Source organism: Zingiber officinale, chromosome 4A, assembly GCF_018446385.1.
Source record: "Zingiber officinale cultivar Zhangliang chromosome 4A, Zo_v1.1, whole genome shotgun sequence".
Taxonomy (NCBI): Eukaryota; Viridiplantae; Streptophyta; class Magnoliopsida; order Zingiberales; family Zingiberaceae; genus Zingiber; species Zingiber officinale.
This window is the reverse complement of record NC_055992.1, coordinates 123,176,261-123,193,360: the sequence shown is the minus strand read 5'-3', so window position 1 is coordinate 123,193,360 and position 17,100 is coordinate 123,176,261. Positions and strand designations below refer to the sequence as shown.

Sequence of the window (17,100 nt, the reverse complement as noted above, 5' to 3'; positions counted from 1 at the left end):
ATGTTGCGAAGGCAGCACTCCATTCGTGGCGACGGCGGCGTGTCCAGCGGGAGAGGAGAGGAAGAAGAAAGCAGTGGCTGACCTTGCGCGGAGAAGAGGTGGAGGCCGCCGGCCGGCGTTGCGAGGAGGAAGAAGAGAGGGGCTGTCGACGTTGTGGCCGGCGTTTCGAGGAGGAGAAAGGGAGTCGTGGCCCGCGTGTCGAGAGGAGAGGTGACGACACGGTGAGGAGAGGGAGATGAGAAGGGGTGGTGGCCGGCGACAGCTCCAGCGACGGCCTTGCGGGGAGAAGGAAGAGGAAGGCAGGTTGGTGGCGGAGAGAAAATGAAGAGGACCAGAGGAAAGGAGGTGGAGGAGAAGAAGTGGAAGCCGGAGGCCAGCAGCCGGTGCCGGCGCCGGCGAGAAGCAAGAGAGGGCGAGGGAGCAGATGCTCCTGTTGGCGGCGGTTGCCCCAACCCACGAACCAACGACCCTCCCAACCTAAAAGGATGCTACAGTGATTTTACCCAATTGCCCTCCTTCTTTCCCCTTATTTCTTCCCTACCCCTCATTCAATATCCATGTCACTATCCATGGTATGAACGTCTCGACCTGCACGTATGATCACCCTGACATGCATGTTGGATCGGATCCCTGACCCGTATGCGCATGTTGCTATCTATGGTATGAACGTCCTGACCTGCACGTATGATCACCCTGGCCTGCATGTTGGGTTGGATCCCTGACCTGTCTCCATGACGGCAATCGTATTCGGTATATCCGTCCAATCCATAAGCTGATCCCGAGTCGTACCCAATCTTTGGTTGCACCTGACACATAGGACCAGTCCTCCATTAAATCTGGTCCTGGGGGTTGGGTCCCTTTTCGATGCCCCTTTTGAGATCGGATCCGACCTCGTATCTGGCCCAACTTGTAAATACTATCCTTTGACCCGTTCAGCTGAATCTTTGACTTTAGCCACGCGGGTCGGAATGTTGACCTTCTTGTGATTCTGGTTCCCGACCTCTACGGTGGCGTGACTTTTGACTAGCCTCGAGAGCTAGACTTCTAACCTCCGTGCTGTCGTGACTTTTGACTAGCCACGGGAGCTAGACTCTTGACCTCCCTGCTGGCATGATTTTTGACTAGTCACGGGGGCTAGACTCTTTACCTCCCTGCTGGCGTGACTTTTGATCATCTCGGGGTTGGACTCCGTACCATATCACCTCACAGACCCCATACTTATGCACCGTATCAATATGCATTAATAAAAAGAAGATGTTAATATAATGGATACATGAATATTAAAAAATGGTGACATGTTAAAGTTTAAATTATCGAAACATGTATAACAACGATTGCAACATCAGGAAATTTTCAATTTTCTATTCAACGTAGGCATTGCCAGCCCAGCCGTTGACATTGCAAGTTCTCCAGTGTAACAATTTGAAGTAAAGGATCTAAATTTTGAGAATAAATGAATGATGCAAGAATTTTGACCGATACCATCTGTTTGGTCATCTCATAATTTTGAATGAACTTTATTAGCCTCTTAGAATGAATTTATATATTTTAAATTTAAATTTTAAATAGAAAATAATGATATAACAGTTTTTCAATTAAAAATATTATAGAAATTAATAATTAACAGTGCCATGCCCTCCTCCCGAACCATCAATTAACAATTGGAACCAACGCGTGTTGATCGCGATTCGCGCACGAGTTCAAGCCGCAATCCATGCCACATCGGCGCGTGTCCGCTCCGCAGCTGGCACCATCGATTCCACCGACACGGTTCTCTGAGTCATCTCGATCGTGCAGGTTCCATGTGCTCGTCACACATACTGCGTGGCGCCTGCCCAGGCCAGGCCAGCGCACGCGGCCGCTGCCCTTCTCGCGAGGGCGCGAGGCGGCCCCCCCGGCCAGATCGCTTGAGGGATTCGACCACGTCGTTCCCCCCAGATCCTTCCGCACGCGAGCCGAGCCATCGCCATCTGCGCGCGCGCACGTAGCAGCCCCCGAGCGCCATCCCGTCGCCCGCACCCTTTTTCCTGTTTTCCTTTAAATACCCCCAAAACTGAGCAGCATGAAGTAGATAACAACGAGATTGTTGCTAATGAAATCCATTGATTGATCACGAGGCACGCGCACGCACGAGCCGGTGCGCCGAAATGCAACCACTGGAGCGGCTGCATGAGACGCACACCGCGTGGTACGACGATCACCCTCGTGCCACGCTGTGTGCGTTCGTATGCACCTGCTCTATGCATGCAACTCTACGTCGATGGGGTATGTTACCCACTAGATCGAGTTTTCATAACAAGGTACGCACATACGTATATGCGGATATTGTATTAGATTATATATATTTTGTCTTTGGTCTTTCGGAGGTTTTGTTTATAATTTCCGGACTTCGAAAGGTTTATCTTGCTTAATTACGTAGGGCCCACAGAGCCACGCAAATTGCCGTTATTAATGTCGTTATTCTCGCCGTAACGTTTCGGACGTTTCGTTTCGCGCTTCTGTTCTAGAACCCCGGGAGCTGCTACGGCTCTTCCCCTCTCGCCGCTTCTCCGAAAACCCTAGCTAGCGAGCTGGAGCATTTTGCTCCTCAGTTTTGTTTTTCGTTGGCCATGGTCGTCCTGTCGATGCTTTTGCAGTGGAGCATAAGGCTTTGGAGAAGCAGCGAAAGGTTACTTCCCGAGGAACCAGATTTAGGAGGCGGAGCTGTTCTTACAGAATACAGCGGCATCCATTCTTCTCATGGCGTTGAATCGATCCTTTCCCCTTTCTCTCGTTGCTTCAAGGTACCTTCTTTTCTCTTGACACCGTTTTTTTCTGCCCTGTTGGTGTGTTAGACAATGTTCATACATCATCTAAATATATTTCTCATCAATTTTTTCGTCAGATAATGTGATAACTCGTTCAACTCGTATTCTGAATGAAATAGTAAATCTTTCTTAAGGATTCAAATAAATTTCCTCTTGGTTGCATGGGGACTCTGAACTTTTAAAGAATTAGAGATCTTCTCAATAAATTTAGACTTATCACAGTATTAGAGACAGTATTATATTGGAAAATTACTGTGTGCATCTGTTGTTTCAAATTGCTTGGAATTATGTTTGTGAAAAAGTCATACAAATTTTTTTCGTCGACTAATAAGAGAGGTTATGGGATTTATTTAATTCTGTGAGGATATTTTGCTAGACCATCCATCTGATAATATAGAGAATATGATCTTCCAATCAACAAAGAAGTGAAAAAAGAGAATTCATAGCACCTTCTTCTATCTCATCTCTACACATAATGGAATGCAATTGAATGATAAGAGCATTGTGCCTATTATTGATGATTATTATACAGATTTTTTTTTGAAATAAAAAATGATATCCAACTGTAAATTCTGCCATTTGAGGGTTGTTGTCTGTGGATTAAATTGAGTAAGGCCAGGACATGCATTTTGGTTTTTTTCCTTGTCTACCACCGTTCTTTTTGTTTTCTTTACCTCTGTTCTTCTTTCCTAATTGTTTTGTTTTTCAGCTGCTGTTTCAATCTCCAGTACAGATAATAAGTAATTTTTTTTATTCTATCACTATACTTATTTTTAGAACTCAATAATTGCATGCTTTCCAATCTACTTCTGGTATAAGATGATGAGTGTTGCACATCAGGTTTGTTAAGAGCACAATGGATTTGAAACACTCGTATCAGGTTTGTTTTCCACGCGATGTGTCGTTAACCATATCGGCATTTTCTTGCACATAATGTTATTTTGCAAGTTGCTATTTAGGCTTTACTGTAGGTGCAAAATGCATCGATGGGTGTCTGATCTCTTGTGTAAAGAGGGCCGCTATGGTAGAGCTCCATGATTTATCCCTTTCACAGAGAGAGTGAGGTCGTCCTAGAGGGGCTATTGAACTAACAGCTTCACTTTTGCTTCCAATGGAAGGACATTGAGAGTTGCCGAACCATTGTAAATTATGAATTCTTCTGGTTTCTGAAAAAATAGCTCTTTTTTGTTATCAAGAATTTTAATGTAATCTATTGGCTTACCAGGTAGAACTCTTGCCGTGCTCTCCCTCATGCTGGCTTTATTGCTGTTAGAGCCTGTGGAATCTATGATCTTCTTCTTCAAATTTGTCGCAGGAGAAACTGATCCAACTCCGCCAGAACAATCATTAGCTCCGTCTCAGTCGTCACTGGAGGACTCTCTGGAGTGTGCTGTACATTTCACCACATCGGCGAGCACACTTCGATCATAACTCAAAAGATGAGCGTGAGAAGTGGAATGATGGCCAGAGAAGTAGATGGAGGAGACGGTGAATGCAACTTGTCTTAGTTTTGATCGATGTCGATCTCGAACTCAATTTGATCTAGTTTTGATGAGAGGAAGAAATACTGAAAATTTAGAGATCTTGGGCTTCTGAAGAATGAAATGTAGAATGAGGAGGTCGATTAAGTCAACTATTTGATTTTTTGGGTCAAATAATTCATTGGTCGCGGTTGTTTAATTACAACAACAGCACATGGAAACCATTCAATTCCATATAGAACAGATTAGGTCTGGGTTAGCAAACAAGTTGGGCTTTTGGTATTTAAACTTATTTGATAAAATAGTTGAGTTAAATCTAAAATGAACTAAATTATTAAAATAATTGTTTAAGTTTAGTTTGAATTTTTTTTACGAGTTTAAATTTAATTTAAGTTTGATTTGTTTAGATGTTATTTAAATTTATTTGATTATTTAAATCTTTTTTGATTAATTATTGAGTTTATTTAATAATTTAATAAGAATTTTATTGATAAATATTATTCATGAAAATTAATCAGCTGAATCATTTACAGCAATCTAAAGATTTTAAAAAAAAATTGCCAAGCAGAACAATTCTAAGAATCCCAATCATTATGAGGTAATTAATTTATGAACAAAGAACTAGGATAATATCCTTGAACCAAACACTTGGCCCATTCAAGCTATGTAATGACAAGGAATCTAAGACAAAGCTACTCATTAGGAAATGGTTATACACTCCAAAGAGTCTCATCGCCAAGTACACATTCCAGAATTGTGTTATACTTACACTCCACTAAACAAATCCCTTTTGTATTGATGACAAATTCAGAGCAAAGTATTCAAGTAATTATCACATCCACTGCCCGTTCCAATGATTGAAATCAGACATATACCTGCTAATGAGATGGATTTAGGCTTGAGAATTGACAACTTTTGCAATCATTTTAAATTCCACCAACTTGAACAGTCCCTGAGAAATAATTATAAACATGTGTAGGCACCCACATTGCTAAAGAAAGGTTTCCTACTCTAATCCACCGGCACAAGAAAAAGCTTGCAAACGAGAAGCATAAATCTCAGACAATTTTATTTACATAGGTTGTTGTATTCATGAGAAGTGAGCGGAATCACAGGTGTTCAGAATTATGGCATTTTCCCATACAAAAAGAGCTACGAAATATTCATCTCCTCCACGGCTCTTGACAATTCCGAATCAATTTGTTCCATCAGTCCCTGATCTAGTAAGTTCTCTTTGGCTTTGAGGTTAACCGGTACCGTAGCTTCATGGACTTCGTTTGGACTAGGGGAAGCAGCTGTTATGCACTCCTCAAACCGGAAGCAGCGAATGAGGTGATCATTTGTCAGTCCAGCAGCCTGCATGAAGGAGTATACTACAGTTGGGCCCACGCTGCGAAGGCCTCGCCGAACCATATCTTTGCTTATGACATCTGCTTTTGGAGTCTTAGCGGGCACCTGACGAGGGTAGCGGAATCTGCTGATGATAGGTTTGTAGTTCACAAAGCTCCAGCAGTATTTATCAAATGATCCAAACTCATCGATTATCTGTTTGAGTATAGCAGAAAGAAGGTCAGTAAGATGAGTTATGAAGCAACATATAGCAAGGCTCAGATCAGTGTCAGTCCCCAAGATGATGGTGTTCACTATTTGCGCTGTCATTGAGCATCAAAATTTCCAACGCAGATGTTAAGATGCAGTTTTACAACAAAATAAGCAAAGCCCGCCACAAAAACTATTAATGAGAATGATGATAAAATGACAAGGAATAGAAAAGGGGTGAGATGGACCTTGAGTATTTGGCGTGCATTCTCAATGATAGCTCGCAACTTTGGCTCCGACAAAAGGGAGCTACCAGTGCTTCCAGGTGCAACAATCTTCTTCTCATTCAACTTGGAAACTGCAACAGGATCGAATTCCAAGAAAACATCCCTGAAATAGCAGTCCTATGAGCACTGAGTTAATAGTTAATTGTCTATTTTCTAACTTTCTATGAAGTACCTAAATATCTGCCTTTTGGTGAGGATAGCCGGCCATGTAAACTCAGCTAGAGCACCAGAGAGTACAAGAAGCTCAAATAATTTCCTGTGGATTGTTTATTGTACCAGACAGCAAAAAAAATCATACTATGAGTCTGTACACTGTCCCTTCTAAAGCTTTGATAGAAAAATTTGAGAAAAAGTAAAATCTATTGTAGCTTACTTGTCATCATGAACCGGAATTCCCCATTCTTCATCATGGAATTGAGCATAACATGATTCTGGAGCAACATAGGAACAAAAGAAGAAAAAAAGACTTTAGCTTTATTGCGCTAGGAGTAAAGCAGCAGAGAGAAGATGGAAACACACTCCTTCACAGAATAAGCATATTATGAGATGGAAAAAGCAACTTCAGGTAAGAAATAAATACTATAGTAATAGGAAGCGAATAGTAAGAAAACAAACCATGGTAGACTTTAGGTTAATGGATAAATGAGCTTGGAATGCTATAGACAGAAAGAGCTGACCTATTTTCTTGGATTCCACTGAGATTACACCCTCTTTAAAGATATTTTATGGGGAATGCAAGACATTCTTAAAATACCATTGAAGTAAAAGCCAAGAGTGTTATTCTATTCATTAATAAGACCGATGCTCCTTGCCCATGTAAGTATGATGCTTTCACCACGACAATTAATATTTATCAATAAAAGAGGGCCTTGATGTCAATCCAACCAGTGTGCATTTAGGTTAAGAAAAGAAATGGAATCAGATAAGTCTTACCAAATCAATGCACGAAAGGTAAATCTTCTTGTCAAACTGTAATAGATACCCTCTCATACTTTAAACTAATCACAAAAAAATTCACTGACAAGATACTAATTGGTTTTGAATGAATAGGCATCAAAGTGCTGCTGAGAGCATAAACCACGTTTAAGTAAATTAAGCCAAATGTATTCCTTAAAAGATTTCTCATCCTAAATTTAATTCTTTCCAACCTCAATTTATGTAGCAAGGAAATTACTATACATCAGATATTTGCCTTATGTAGGTGAAGTATACATTCTACACGTCTGACAAATGATCTTCCTCAATTTCAAAAAGAGTATGATGAAGCAATTATTGGTTCTGCTACACCAGCATAGCAACACGGGCCAAATAAGTAGACTTTCCATTTTTTCATCTCCCAAGATCTTGTACATAATCATAGATGCGAAGTTGGGTGCCTGGCATCCACCTTGCAAAGGACCGATGCAGTTGGGCAAATGTCCCCCGTGATTTACCCCCTTCTAGAGTGTATGGGGCCGCCCAAGGGCCACTAAGGTGACGGCTTTACCTTTTGATGCAATAGATGTGACATTTTTGCAACCCCTAAGTCCTAACAAGTCATAAACTGAAGTGCACTGACAATGTACAAGGTATCTGCTTTCTTCCCAGAAAAATGATCACCGAAAGATGAAGCATTTGTGGTCCAGTAATCTATTTAAAAGATTTGTTACCTCTAAATTTTAACAAGTCATCAAAGATCATGTATGAACATTGTACATTTAAAGGTCTCAGCTCTCTTCCTAGAGGAATCAATAATTGAAAGGTGAGGCATTTGAGGAACAGTAATCTATTTAAAGAATCCACAACAAAATCAGTGAAGAATTATTGACCACATTCTCCATTATATCTATACTTCTATTTGGCATTGTCCTTCCTACCTTGTCTCCGTGCACATTCTAGTGCCTTGATTTCCAAGCACTTTATGTTGGAAAATTTTCACATTCTTTACCCAGAAATTAAAAAAAAAAACTCTTACCCTTCCACTGGCTATCCTTGCAAATCCTTAAAGATAATTGAAGTGTTTCCAACAAACAACTTGAAAGACCAACATCAACGTGTTACGAAGTTCTTCATACTAACCAAACGCTGGAAAGACACAAGAATAGTTAAGGAACTGATGGTATGACTCCTATACTAAGAGTAATATTTGCCATATAAGAGAACTCACTCAATAACTGACAAGGAAAAAAGAAAACTTGGCTCAATGAAGAGATAACAAAAATCCAAGACCCAGAGCATAGGCAATCTCTGATCCAAAGAAGCTCACCTGTATTGGTTGTCACCCAAGCACACTTTCTCTTTCCGTGCACAAGTTCCGGTATAGACATGGCTGCATCATCTGGAACATTCTTCTCGGCTTTAGCCACAATCTTACTTACAGTAGGAATGCTCTGTCTCCGCTTGCTCATCAAGTTTGTCCTACCAATCCTTCCTGTGGAGGCTCGGCTGCAGAATGAATCTGTCGACGCATCTGAGGAGCAAGAAGCATTCATCGATAAACTTGATTGTAAAAGCCAATCGTGCCTCCTAAGAGCTGAGGGAGCGCTTAGACTAGAACGAACAGGTGGCAGATTAGCAGTTGGACTTGTATCCTTCTTCTTCTTCTTATTCTCAGCAGCAGCAGCCTCTGGGTTCTCAGTTTTATTCAAAGGCTTCGAAGCTGGCTTTTGAGCAGCTGCCACAGACCTTGCCTGGTTTCCGCCAGGCACTAGGACAGGTCTCGCCTCAGAATCAGCCACATTGATGGAACGGACCTTTGGAGCTCCTGACATGTCGCCAAAAAAATCCAATTTGTGTCACAGTAAAACACCCTAGCTCCAATTTTGCTCAAAGCACTACAATTCCCAAACCAAAATCTAAACAAAGGCTGGACCTTTCCAGCCACAATCTCAAGGCTATTCTCCACTCGCCCCTCAGCAAATGCAATCTCCAAAATGCACGGCGAGATCAAAAGCCTCCGGAGCCCACACAAGAAAGGGAAATAGAAACCATCTCACTAGCTCAGACTGCAGACTACACTAGGGTTTCCGAGGCAGCAATCCCCGACCTTGTGTCCTGTGCACAAAGACCCACCCACCGCGAGGCCCGACGCAGCTCAAAATCGACACAACCTCTTCGAAACAGACAAAAAAACACGCGCACATCCAGAGAGACTTCCCGAGAAAACGAACATGTAGCCACGCAACTTTCAAATCACAACCAAAATCCAAAAAAAATGGGCACCGAATCAACTAACCAGGCGGCATGTAGAGGCGTAGAAACCCTAATAGACCCTTAAAAGCTCCCGATCTGGTACCAGAGCGTGGGGCGAAGCTGGAGAAGAGCCGCTTTCAAGGAGGAAGACAATGGCAGAAGAGAGAGAGAGAGACGGGCATTTACCGGTGGGGAGCAGGTAGCCGACTGGCAGCAGCCAGTCACCATGCCGGCATGGGAATTTCTAGGGAAACTTTCATTTTGCTCTCGTAATGTTATCCATATTTTCAAAATGCCCCTGTTTCAAAATCCTTAAACGACGACTAGAATTACCGTGAATTTTCAATCTTTTCTAATTTCACATATCTTCTTCATATCTCAGTCTAAAAATAATAAATAAATAATTTTCATCAAACTTAAGTTGTTAAAGACAAGCAATAAAAACATTAAGGGATTTTTCAAAAATATTGGGGTATCAAAAAACCGTTAAACTTTAAGGTGTCAAACGAAAAGATTCCTTTCTTTTCTAAGATTCTCATTTCCAAATAAACGCTTAGATTACAGCATGACACCAACTCCTTAGAAAAAATAAATTTAAAAAAAAAATCTGACGAAAGAAAGTAGTTTAATAAACAACATTTTTTTTCTTTTAATTATTTTTTTAAAGCAGAGAATAAACAAAATCCGGGAAAATTCCCGGTTCAGTCCCAAATGTTTGGCTACTTTCCCGCTTCCGTCCTAATTGTTTTAATGTTCCCGGTTGCATCCCAAATGTTTTTAAAATATTCCCGATTCAGTCCTAATTGTTTTAATGTTCCCGGTTGCATCTCAAATATTTTTAAAAAATTCCCAGTTCAATCCTAATTGTTTTAACATTCCCGATTGCATCCCAAATATTTTTAAAAAATTCCCAGTTTAATCCTTCCATTTATTTCATTATTAAAAATAACAGAAAATGTTCACATGCAACTCACACATAATAAAAGACCCAAAATCCTAAATGTAAAAACCTAATTTCTTTCTTCCTATCTTCCCATTGTTCTTTCTTTCTTACCATTGTTCTTTCCCCAAACGCATACATTGTTCTTTCTCCAAATTATGGTAATTTATCAATTAATTTATTATGCCAAAGTACATACTGATTAATGTATGATGCATGTTTTTTGCCCATATCATTCCAAACAAATATTATGGAATGTGAATGTGGTAGTGTTGTTAATTTACTGCTTAAATAATGAGGCCACACCAATTTTTTGGAATTGGAAATTCTAAATTCTAAATTCTACTAACAAAAAAGAGAATGAAGGGCAAAAAAATATTATTTGGATCTGATCCGGTAGTAAGAGCGGGCCCCCCCCTCCTCTGGCAAAGTCAACGCCAAGTGGGAGTCACCGGAACAGCCGCCCACCCAGAGGAGAGTGTGGTCCGACCGGACGGACGGCCATAGATGGCCGGTCCGACTGGACTGCCGGCCGGCCGATGGAATCGAGTACCTGGAAGGGTCCGGCCGGTTTGCACTTATAGTTGGTAGGCACCCTGTCAAATCGGGGTTCCGACGCTCAGTTAAAAAGGTCATGGACCGAGCTGACCTTTTGACCGATCACAGTCATAAAGCACCCCTGTTAGTCTCCACAAAGCACAAGTAAACCACTGCGGATGTCCGGTCGGATGTTTAGGTATCTTTCCGCTCGGACTACAAGTTTGGAGCAAAGGAAAGGGCCAGAGGATTTCTTTCTCTGACAACCTGTAGGTTTCACGTGTGTGTCATGCTCCAAATCTTGTGACAGGGGATTCTGCTGTCCCATCGAGGGCATGCTCTGACTGTAGCGATATGGGTCAGGTAAACTTTCTGACAGCCGCGTACCTAGGAAAGGACAGGTAAGCTTTCTGACAGCCGCATACCTAGGATAAGACAGGGGACACTTATGCACCTTGGTACGCGTGCCCAAACCTTTCACAGCTCTATATAAAGAACCTCAGGTTTCATCGACAAAGGAGGCTGGTATGTACTCTGAGACTTCTGGAGCCACCTTGTTCATCGTGATTTACCTGACTTGAGCGTCGGAGGGTCGTCGCTGGGAATCCCCTTCCCGGCTCGACTTCTGTGCAGGATAGCCGGAGCATCTCGACACTAGTTGGAGACCTACATCAGCGAGCCTTGGAGCGTCACGTGCCCAGCGTCTGTTGACTTCTGGTTCGGACAGGATCAAATTGGCGCCGTCTGTGGGAACGCTCCTGCATCCGAACATAGACAATGGACGAGGCTGGACGACAGCACACGGTGACGCTTTCAAGGGAGGAACTCGACGCTCTGGTCGAGATAAGGGCCGCCAAACTCGTGGAGCAAAAGCAAAAAGCATCCGCCGAGCGGGCGGAGCAACAAGCAACGTCCGCGTCGGGGGGCCGAGCGCGAACCACCTCTCCACCGGGCCTTATTTCGCACCCCGAGCCACGCCAACCGAAGAGATATAGGATCTTCCTCGGATGAAATGCCAAGGCGGGATGACAGAAGGGAAAGCTCCGGACGGACTCATCTCCCGAGCGGACCAACCGCCAATTTTCGGAAGCCATTCTGCGAGATCCTCTGCCCAAGCACTACGTGCCCCCTACGATCGGCGAGTATAATGGAACAACGGACCCGGATGATCATTTGGGTAAGTTTGATAATACCGCCACGCTCCACCAATACACTGATGGAGTGAAGTGCCGAGTCTTCCTTACCACGCTCTCGGGATCGGCCCAGCGGTGGTTCCGTAGACTGCCGGACGGATCCATCACAAGCTTCAAGGACTTCCGAACGGCCTTCCTCCACCACTTCGCCAGCAGCCGGCGTTATCAGAAAACAAGCGTTAGCTTGTTCGCCATCAAGCAAGAACCAAAAGAATCGCTTCGAGCTTACATCCAGCGATTCAACCAAGTGGCGATGGACATCCCAACAGCCACATCGGAAACGATGATGAACGCCTTCACACAAGGCCTTGTTGATGGGGACTTCTTCAGGTCGCTCATCCGAAAGCCGCCCCGAGACTATGATCACATGCTACATCGGGCCAACGAATACATAAACGTGGAAGAAGCGCAAGCCGCTCGGAAAAAAGAAGCTCCAACCGAACGTGCACTTGTTCATGCCGAGCGGAAGCAGCACTCCGCTCAGCAACCACCTAGAGGACCAAGGGCTGAAGCAATTCGATCTCCCCACACCAGATCGCACGTGCAAGAAGTGGCTGCCGCTCGGCCCAAGCCAAAGAAGAGGTGGACCCCAATGTTCTGCAAATTCCACCAAACGGATACGCACAACACGAGGGATTGCCGAAGCCTTCCCTTTGTGTCCAATCCTGTTCCCCGGAGAACCGAACGACGGTCTCCTCCCCTCAACACGAGGCAAAGGACCCAGGAAGCCGACCGGACCCGCATAGAGAGGCGACATCACCATACGTCCGATCGGCATAGATCCCCAAGACAGGAAAGTCGCCGGACGTCTAGGGAACGGTCCCGACCATCCACTCGGGAGGAAGAAAACAGGAGCAATACTTCCCGGGGCGAAATCAACGTTATTGCTGGTGGGCCGACCGGAGGAGACTCCAACCGAGCAAGAAAGGCAGGCGTTCGGCAGCTGCAGATCCATACGGTCGGCTGTAGCCAAGAGCGGGCAAGTGGACCGGAAATCACTTTCGGGCCCGGAGACTTGGAAGGAGTAGAAGTACCCCACGACGACGCGCTGCTCATTAAAGCGGTAATAGCAAATTACACCATTCACCGCATATTTGTTGACACAGGGAGCTCGGTCAACATACTATTCAAGAAGGCGTTCGATCAGCTGCAAATTGATCGAGCCGAGCTGCTTCCAATGACGACCCCGCTCTACGGGTTTACGGGCAATGAAGTTCAGCCGGTCGGACAAATCCGGTTGGCCACCTCGCTGGGAGAAGAGCCGCTCAGGAGGACCAGGACAACAAACTTCGTGGTGGTTGACTCTCCCTCATCCTACAACGTCATTTTGGGACGACCGGCGCTCGGCGAATTCCGAGCGGTTGTCTCAACCTTCCACCAGAAGATAAAATTTCCCGTGGAGGACAAAGTTGGAGAAGTGCGGGGAGATCAACTAGCAGCTCGGCGTTGCTATATAGAGATGATCCGAGCAGAAGCTTCTTCCGCTCGGAAGGTCCCCCGAATTGAGGTACACGCCATAACTGAGAAACCCCCTGCTTTAATTTATGATGAAAAGGAGGAAGTTCAGATCCATCCGACCCGATCGGAGGCCACCACTTTCATCGCCTCAGATCTAGAGGAAAAACAGAAGAAGAAGCTGATCCAATGCCTCCAGCAAAATCATGATGTCTTTGTTTGGTCGACACACGAGTTGCCCGGAATTTCGCCTAGCCTAGCACAACATGAGTTGCATGTCCGACCGACCGCCGATGAAGAAGAAAAAAAGAGATTTTAGCGCGAGCGAATGCTATAATCCGGTAGAGAAACTCGGAGGCCGGCCACATCGCGAGGTGCGGTTCCGGTGGCTAGCCAACGTGGTATTGGTCTCAAGCCGGGCGGCAAGTGGCGAGTTGCATTGACTTTGGGACTTAAACAAAGCATGTCCCAAAGATTTTTATCCTCCGCCGGATAGATCAGGTGGACTCTACGGTTGTGAGTTAATTGCATGCTCGGCGCCTACCGGGGCTATCACAGTGCACCGCTCGCCGAAGATCAAGAAAAGGTGAGCTTCGTAGCGGTGACACATATTGCTACAATGTGATGCCGTTCGGATTGAAGAATCCGGGGACCTATCGGCGCTTGATGAACAAGGTATTCAAGGAGCAGATCGGGCGGACTGGAAGTTTACGTGGGCGACATTCTTATCAAATCCGTCCGAGCGGCCGATCTTTTCAAGGATATGGAAGAAACCTTCCGAACACTGCGCAAATATGGAGTCAAGCTAAATCCCCAGAAATGCCTGTTCGGAGCTAAAGGAGGGCGTTTCTTGGGGTATATAGTGACCGAGCGGGGGATCGAAGCAAATCCCAACAAGGTGAAAGCTCTGCAAGACATGCTTCCTCCCAGAAACACAAGGGAAGTGCAACGGTTGACCGGTCGGATAACTGCTTTGTCCAGATTCATCTCCAAAACTGCCGACCGGAGCCTGCCATTCTTCAAGATCCTACGCAAAGCTACTAAGTTCCAGTGGAACGAAGAGTGTGACCGAGCATTTGAAGAGTTGAAAACATATCTGAATTCCCTGCCTGTACTGGCCAAGCCGATCGGAGGCGAATCACTGTATATGTATCTGTCATCAACTGAGCATGCTGTAGGCTCGGCACTTGTGAGGGCGGGCGATGAAGAGCAGTCGGTGTATTTTCTGAGCCATATTTTGAAAGATGCTGAACTTCGCTACACCGGACTCGAGAAGTTGGCCTTTGCTCTGGTTCTAGCCGCTCGGCGCCTTCGACCGTATTTCTTGGCCCACACAATCATTGTCCGGACGAACAGTCCACTCGGAAGAGTCCTGTTGAATCCAGAAGCGTCCGGACGACTTATCAAGTGGACAACAGAGTTAAGCGAATTTGATATCCAGTACCAGCCCCGCCCGGCGATTAAAGCCCAATCCTTGGCTGATTTTGTGACCGAGGTACAGAGGCCAGAATTGGAAGCTCTATGGAGGATATATGTGGATGGGTCTTCCACTCGACTCGGAAGCGGGATTGGGATATTACTTATCTCACCGCAAGAAGAAAAGATGCACCTATCCGTCCGGCTGGACTACAAGGCCACCAACAATGAGGCAGAGTATGAGGCCCTTATAGCCGGATTACAGGCGGCACGACATGTGGGGGCCGGTCGGGTAACTCTCTACTCGGATTCACAGTTGGCCGCTCAGCAACTTTCCGGCACCTTTGAAATCAACTGTGTTCGGCTTAAACTCTAGGCCTTTGAAAACTCAAAGCTACTTTCCGAGAAGTGCTTATCCAGAAGATTCCCGAGCGGAGAACCAGGCGGCCGATGAGTTGGCCAAACTCGCGAGCTCAATAACGCCGGTCGCCATTCAAAAAAACGCTGATGGTGGCGCATGTCGACCGGATGCAAGGCCTCGCGTTTCCAAGTGACTGGAGGACACCTATTATAGAATTCCTCCGTTCGGGCACCACACCATCCGATGAATATGCAGCCGGCTCCTCGGAAGAAGAGCCGGTCGGTTTACTCATCGGAGATCGACTTACAAGAAAGCTTTCTGCGTCCTCTGCTAAAATGTGTGAGCTCGGAGGACTCGACATACATCCAGGAAGTACATCAAGGATCATGTGGAGGTCATCCGGGCGGACTTGGTCAAGAAGATCCTCTTGGCGGATACTTTTGGCCAACTTTACAAGCGGATGCCGCTCGGACGGTATCTACATGCCTTTCATGCGAAGTATCACAACTCACACCGGCAGAGGAGATGAAGGCATCAACCATCTCATGTCCGTTCGATCAGTGGGAATGGATATTGTGGGTCCATTTCCGATGGCGACCGGAGGAAATTTTACTAGTGGCGGTAGATTATTTCTCCAAGTGGGTGGAGGCCGAGGCGCTAGCACCGAGCAAATGGTTAAAAATTCATCTGACATCATTTGTCGGTTCGGCATCCCTCGCCGGGTGTGTCAGACAGACGGCAGTTCACAGGGAAGATGTTGGAGGATTGGTGCCAAAGCTACGGCATCGAGCAACATTTCACGTCCGTGGCCTATCCTCGAGCAACGGTCAAGCTGAAGTCGCCAACCGGGAAATTCTTCGTATTCTGCGGCTCGGCTCGACCATTTGGGAGGAAGTTGGCCGGATGAAGTGCCGAGCGTCTTGTGGGCTATGCGAACGACGCTAGAAGAAGGGACGGGAGTCACACCGTTCTATTTGGGATATTGCGGTGTTGCTGTCATACCGGTCGAAGTCGGCTTTGATTCGTCCAGTATCCGGAACTATGATGATGACAACACCGAACGAAGAAACATGGAGCTGGACTTGGTAGAAGAGGAGAGGGCAAAGGCTTCCGTTCGGCTGATGGCGTACCGTCAGCGGATGAAGCAAAACTACAACCGGCGCGTAATTCCCAGATCGTTCCAAGTCGGCGATCTTGTCTGGAAGAAAGTCAAGCCGGTCGGCGACGTCGGCAAGCTTGAAGCGCCATGGGCAGGCCCTTTCAAAATCATCGAAAAGCTCCGCTCGGGCGCGTATTATCTGGAGGATGAGGACGGACGGCAGCTAGATAGGCCGTGGAGCGCGAACCACCTCCAGCCTTACCGGGCAGGGTGAAAGGTGTATCACTGTAAATCACCCTGTGTATTTCATTTTTCGACTAAATACTTGAAATGCAGAGATGAAAAGTCAAAGGAGCGAATATAAGGCATTATCATCGTAGCGCGAAGGCCCCCAGGCCGATCGGCCGGGAGGTTTATGTGGTTAGACTTGTAAGCAAATAACCCGTGCCGTTCGGCCGGAATTAAATTGGTCAAGCCAAACGCTCGAAGATCGAAGGCCCCGTACCCTTCGAACGGAGGTATATTATCCGAGCCAAAATACTCGATGAAGTAGATCCTGAGCCGTGCGGCCAGGAGGGCATTATCCAAGCTGGGGGAAAGGCGAAGAGCAACTCCGAACGGAAGTGTCAAAATTAGCCTTGACGGCCGTCTAGCCCAGACGTTAAACCGTAGAGCCGCGCCGACCGGCTATAAATATCCGCGCCGACGAGCACCGTCGTTAAAAATCAAGAGACGAGCCGGCGTCTATAAACCCTCCGAGCGGAAGGCCGACGAGCACCGTCGTTAAAAATCAAGAGACGAGCCGGCGTCTATA

The 17,100-nt window shown here is 45.7% G+C and overlaps 1 protein-coding gene and 1 long non-coding RNA gene across 4 annotated transcripts; one reads left to right on the top strand and one right to left on the bottom strand.

Moving 5' to 3' along the window:
* Positions 1-1,697: 1,697 nt before the first annotated feature.
* Positions 1,698-4,522, top strand: LOC121970899. 2 transcript variants are annotated; one of them, XR_006109032.1, is made up of 3 exons: positions 1,931-2,300; positions 2,420-3,949; positions 4,033-4,522. It is a non-coding gene; the product is annotated as an uncharacterized LOC121970899 (long non-coding RNA). The 2 variants fall into 2 exon arrangements; XR_006109031.1 differs by having other exon boundaries at positions 1,698-3,949; positions 4,033-4,493.
* An 802-nt stretch (positions 4,523-5,324) lies between these two features.
* On the bottom strand, positions 5,325-9,458 carry LOC121970897. Of its 2 annotated transcripts, XM_042521896.1 has the most exons (6): positions 9,329-9,456; positions 8,360-8,857; positions 6,488-6,545; positions 6,287-6,370; positions 6,076-6,217; positions 5,325-5,833 (listed from the first exon to the last, which is right to left on the bottom strand). In XM_042521896.1, exons 1-6 carry the CDS (start codon positions 9,336-9,338, stop codon positions 5,441-5,443), a joined length of 1,185 nt encoding a protein of 394 aa, XP_042377830.1. In that variant the 5' UTR covers positions 9,339-9,456; the 3' UTR covers positions 5,325-5,440. The 2 variants fall into 2 exon arrangements, with proteins under 2 accessions (XP_042377830.1, XP_042377831.1); XM_042521897.1 differs by having other exon boundaries at positions 8,360-9,458.
* Between the last annotated feature and the right edge of the window lie 7,642 nt (positions 9,459-17,100).